Genomic DNA, 5846 nt, shown 5'->3' with positions numbered 1-5846 from the left:
CACACACACACACACACACACACACACACACACACACTCACACTCACACTCACACTCACACTCACACTCACTCACACACACACACGACCTGCGGCTGATCCCTGACGTGAAGCTCCAGGAGGAGTGTTCCAGTGAAGCCACTGCACTCAGATCTGTTCAGAAAGGCCAAACTGAGCTAAAGAGGCTCACAGATGACTGACCGGACGCTGGAGAGCTTCTGCAGCAGCATCAGCATCTTCTCCAGCAGCGGCGGCTCCAGACGAGGGTTACGGAGGAACAGCGAGGCGCAGCGGAAGAAATCCTCAGAGCTGCACTGATCCAGAAAAGCCGACAGCGTTCCTGCTGGACAGAGAAGTGTTAGTCTGCGATTCAGAGCCGGAATATCAGCTTAGAAAACATACTGATTCTATTTCATTACGCAAAACATAACATTAACAAGACAGGCATTATTACTACAATAAAACAATAACATTCATATTAAAGCTTAAATTAATTTTCATTCTAATATTAATTATTGCTGATTAATATTAATTAATAATTTATAGTAATTAATAAACTAATTAATATTAATGCAACACAGGATTTCTATATAAATTTGAATATTATTAATATTACAATGAATAATATATTAAACAAAAATCAATAAAAAAGAAATGAATTAATAAAAATGAATAAATCAAATTTGATTTAAATAAATAAGTAAAATAAATAGATTTGATTAAAATATATATATTAAAACAAATAAACAAAATTGGATTTAAATAAACATTAAATAAAAAAGTACTTGGCAAAAAACCGATTCTGATTCTGATTAAATACATGTGATTGAAATAAATTGATAAAAATAAATACATAAAATTGTATTTAAATAAATAAATATGTTTAAAATAAATACATTGATAAAAATAAATATATTAAATTATAATTGTATTTATATAAATAAATTTAAATGAATTAATCTGATTTAAATAAATAATAGATTAAAATAAATACAGTTTAAATAATAAATAACTAAATAAAAAAACATTTTAATAAAAACATTTTTTTAACAAAATGAATTTGATTAAAAGAGATAAAAACATAATACAATTTCATTTAAATAAGTAATAAATTTGACTAAAATAAATAGATTAAAACTGAGACTGGGCTGATATTCCTTCAAAAGAAAGAGAAGTCACACAACGTTCAGAAGAAAGAACGCTTTGAACGAGGTTCACGTAGGTTTGATGATTATCGGGTGCACTATCACTTTAAGAAACCAGCTACAAACTACATGCTAAACATTACAAAATAAAAGAACCTCAGTCTTTCCAGACAAACCTCGAAATCACCCCAGAACTGCTTTTGTGATACATCCAGAGGCAATGACTGAAAAGGATACAGTAACCATGGTAACGCTGCACAGACTAACAGCTGCATCCAAAACACACACAGACTGTGATGGAATTTAATTAAACCCATTATTAAACCACAAATTAAATAAACCGGCGGAACTGGGTCTGGCGTCCCATAATAAGGTTTGAAAATAAAAAAAAATAAAAAAATAATAAAAAATAAGTTTAAACACTAAACTTGACAGAAAATTAAATAAAAAAATGATTAAAATACATAAAAAATAATAAATTTGATTTAAATAAATACATAAAAACATTTGATTAAATAAATGAATGAAAATGAATAAACAAATCAAATTTGATTTAATAAGAAAAATTAATTAATTTTTGAATAAAATAAATAAAATTTGATTTACATAAATATACATATACATAAATATGACTGAAATAAATCAATACAATTTGATCTGAACAAGTAATAAATTAATATTGAAACAAATAAATAAATATAAATGTGATTAAAATAAATAAAATAAAAAAATTTATTTAAATAAATAAAGTTTAAAATAATACAATTTAATTAAAAAAAATAAAAATGTAATAAGTTAAAAAATGTAAAAAAAAAATTACAAATTAAAACATTTAGAATAAATAGAAAATTAATGAAGCGTGATTTTAAAAAAATTAATAAACGAATATTGATTTAAATAAATAAACAAAAAACATTTGATTAAAATAAAAAAAGATTTAAATAAATAAATATGATTAAAATAAACTCACCGATAAAATATAAATACAATTTTATTTAATAATAATAATATATCTAACAGGACACTACTATAGTGAGTAGGAAAAAGGTGCAAGGATGTAATGAAATATAAACTAAATATTTTCCAATAATATTTTACACAAAATTATAATATTTATTTTAACTACTAATTTGTAAGAATTTAAAAATGATGGTATGATCATATTTAGGAGTCCGTTTAGTGGAAATCCCACAACAGCATATTCTGCGCTCATGAAGAAAGAGTCTCTCACGTGATTCTGAGCTCATCTGCAGCAGCACATCCAGCGACGGAGCCAGAAGAGCGGGACTGGCAGATCTCAGCAGAGCCAGAACCACCGGCAGAGCCTGGTACTCCAGGAACAGAGCCTGCCCTTCATCGGTGCGAACCGCACAGGACAGCACCTCCACAGCCTGAGCCAGAACATCCACTGCACATCAGATATAATTACACACAGACACAGCATCAGAAATCTACTTGTGCATGATAAACTGAACACTCAAACACACTCACAATAAACCAGCTTTCCACTGCTCACTGACACTTACAGATTCATATTCATAACAGCCGAATAATGATTACAGGAATAGTTCACTCACAAATGAAAATCTGCATCCGAGTTTGTTTCTTCGTCAGATTTGGAGAAATTGCATCAGTGTCTCACTGCAAGTGAATGGGTGCCGTCAGAACGAGAGCTGATAAAAACATCACAATAATCCACAAGTAATCCACAGCACTCCAGTCCATCAGTTAACATCTGGAGAAGACAAAAGCTGAAACAAATCCAGCATTAAGACGTTTTTAACTACACAATAACTCTTCCTCCAGTGAAAAAGTGTTCTGGTCTGAATCAGGAGAGAAATCTGCACAGATCAAGCAGCGTTTAAACAGCTCTAAACACATATGTGGCTGGATTTTGATGTGAGAGACAACAGCAGATGCACTTTTTCACTGGAGGAAGCGTTATTATGGATTATGGACTCTATGGTATTTTAGTTAAAAGCGTCTTAATGCTGGATTTGTTTCAGCTTTTGTCTTCTCCAGATGTTAACTGATGGACTGGAGTGCTGTGGATTACTTGTGATGTTTTTATCAGCTCTCGTTCTGACGGCACCCATTCACTTGCAGTGAGACACTGATGCAATGCTACATTTCTCCAAACCTGACTCATGCACATTTTCAACACGTTTTACTTTCGGAGTGAACTCCACTTTTAATATAACAGAGATTAGACTAACACTAATGAGATATTTTAGTCTTGAGTGGAGCTCGAACAATTTATTCTGATTACAGAAACGCAATTGTATTGATTTCCGTGACTGTGGCAGCCGGTGGGAGAAATAAGCAATGCATTAATTGACTTTCTGTGGCTTTTCGAGCAACTAAAGGATCTGATGAACTGCAGACTCTCAGGAACAGAGCGAGACGCGGCTGATCGACACAACAACGCTGCCACCTGCTGCAGACGCTGAGAAACCACTGACCTTGGCTGATGGTCTTGATGATGATGAGGCTGCACAAGAAGCGCGTGAGGAGACAGGAGCTCTTGAAGAGCGGAGAGACGCGCGATCCTCGAGACACCTCCTCACCCAGCCTCCTCAGTGTGGAGGTCAGGACGGTGTGCTGGAGGACAGAGAGACATCAGAACACACGCTTCTGCAGGACGCTTTCGTTCTGGGCTGAGAGCGTCTGCCTGAATGAAAGAAAACAGCTAGCACATTACAAAACGAGGCTCAAACACCTCTGAAAACTGAAGACTGGACACAAACCAGAGACCTAGAGAGCTTAAGGAAGTTTGTTTCCACTGCACGACTAAAAAAAAAAAAAAAATTCTGACCTTTTCAGAATTCAGTCAGAATTTTGAGAAACAAAGTCATATAAAATCAGAATAGTGAGATTTATAAAAACAGTTGCAGTTTTTTTATTTGTTTTATTCCGGTGCAGAAACAAAAAAAACTGAATTGCAAGATGTAAACTCAGAATTCTGACAGAAAAAGTCTGAATTGTGAGACGCAAACTTGCAATTGTGAGAAAAATAGTCAGTGTTGAGAAATATGAACTCAAAATTGTAAGAAATTATTTTTTTTTTATTCCACGGCAGAAACAAGCTAGCTCACAGACAAACAAGACAAAATATATAAAATGTACAAATGGTGCGGTTTAATAATGTGTAATAATGTGTAGCTAGGTAAATTTTTTTAATTAGAGATCAACCGATATTGACTTTGTTTATAACCGATATTGATGTATTTGCGCATGTCTGATATGCAGAACTGATCATTATTTATTGTTTTACTTTTGTTTTTGATTCATTTATTATTGTAAATTAATATAATTATAATTATCATATTGTTATAAAATGTATAATTTATCACAATAATAAAACATTACATTAGGGTCCATTTTGAATGGTACGCTATCAGAATTATTAATGTTTTTGTCAGTCTAGATATGAAACACCTGCTGATGGCATTTATCGGTGCATATGATATGACAAAACCAATATCTGATTTAGAAAAAAGGCTTAAATATTGGTAAAACCGATTATCGGCCAATTTTAGTGCAAAGATTGAGACTTTTGGTGATTTCTAATAGAGCTATGTCCCGTTCAAGTCCCTCGCTGTTTCACTGCAGAACTTCTCTTATTATATAACAGTTATATCAGGCTGAAAAGAGTACGTTTAAATATGGTAAAATCAGGGTGAATTTGAGACCAATGCAGTAAACTATAGCTACATATTATCATCACATGATCAATCAACCAATCAATCACAATCTGATCAGAGTCCAAATTTTTGTCAGACTAGATCAGTGGTTCTCAACCTTTTTTTCCACTGGGCCACACTATGGTCCAAGTGCAAGTCTCACGGGCCGCACGCATATCATTTACATATTATGTCACCAATACAAACTAACCAGATTTATAATAGCCTATTATAGCCTAAATATTATGGTATCTAATCGATTACATTCATTGAAATAAATAAATAATTATACTCACCTTTAATAAAACATCTGATGCTGTCGGGAGCTGACCAATTTTGTGAAATTCGTCTCGAAAGTAGTAACAGCACAATGAAGCTGCGATTGTAAGCTGCAGTCTGTAAGACGCGCACGGAAGCGTGACTGGACGTGCGACATTGCAGAAAATGTGCGTTCACAAATGTAGCTTATGTTCCAAATATGGAAAGCACTTTCGAATTTAATAATCTGAGGTTCTCTCCAGAGACGTTTTGCCACATTTCTGCAATTAAGGATGATTGCTGCATAGTATGTGTTTCCTTTTGCCTGAACTAGAGCCCTGCATTTCAGCCCTTTTTTACGCCCCTCGGGCCAGGCTTCGGGACAATTTTCACGTCATAGTTCAGACGCGGGCCGGGCATCAGGCTTGGTTTAGGCTTCTCCTTATTTTTATATTTTAGACATCCATCAATTAGTGATGAAATTATCATTTTTTTTGCCGCGCTGGTGGAAACAACACGAGACCGTGCTGCCGCGACTGTAAGAGCGGCTCGACGGTGTTTAGTGTCCAGCAGCAGCAGTATGTATGGTGCGTGCCGTCAGCGCAGCTGAAGAGTTCTGCATTCAAATGCACGCAATAGGCTTAAGCTTGCCAAAGCATCGGCAAAAGTAATTACCATGAATGCGTCAGGGGGAAACAGTAAGGAGATATTTGAATTATTTACTAATAAACTAGTGTTTTCTGAGTCGGTGTCGCAAGGAT

The 5846-nt window shown here is 34.2% G+C and overlaps 1 protein-coding gene across 4 annotated transcripts in view; it reads right to left on the bottom strand.

The window, feature by feature from the left end:
• The window catches only part of LOC107655736 (coiled-coil domain-containing protein 138), a 27003-nt gene that overhangs the window by 1718 nt on the left and 19439 nt on the right, over positions 1-5846 (bottom strand). For 3 of the 4 annotated variants that reach the window (XM_016443307.1, XM_016443309.1, XM_016443310.1), the window contains exons 11-13: positions 3607-3745; positions 2376-2552; positions 201-342 (exon numbers count right to left, since the gene is read on the bottom strand). In XM_016443307.1, the coding sequence (XP_016298793.1) occupies positions 201-342; positions 2376-2552; positions 3607-3745 (458 nt within the window). The remainder of the gene's footprint in view (positions 1-200; positions 343-2375; positions 2553-3606; positions 3746-5846) is intronic. The other variant, XM_016443308.1, reaches the window with a different exon arrangement.

The sequence above is a fragment of the Sinocyclocheilus anshuiensis genome, unplaced genomic scaffold, assembly GCF_001515605.1.
Source record: "Sinocyclocheilus anshuiensis isolate Anshui unplaced genomic scaffold, SAMN03320099.WGS_v1.1 scaffold1357, whole genome shotgun sequence".
In the NCBI taxonomy this organism is placed as follows: domain Eukaryota; kingdom Metazoa; phylum Chordata; class Actinopteri; order Cypriniformes; family Cyprinidae; genus Sinocyclocheilus; species Sinocyclocheilus anshuiensis.
Note: the sequence above shows the minus strand (reverse complement) of the source record. Positions and strands in the feature narration are given on the sequence as shown.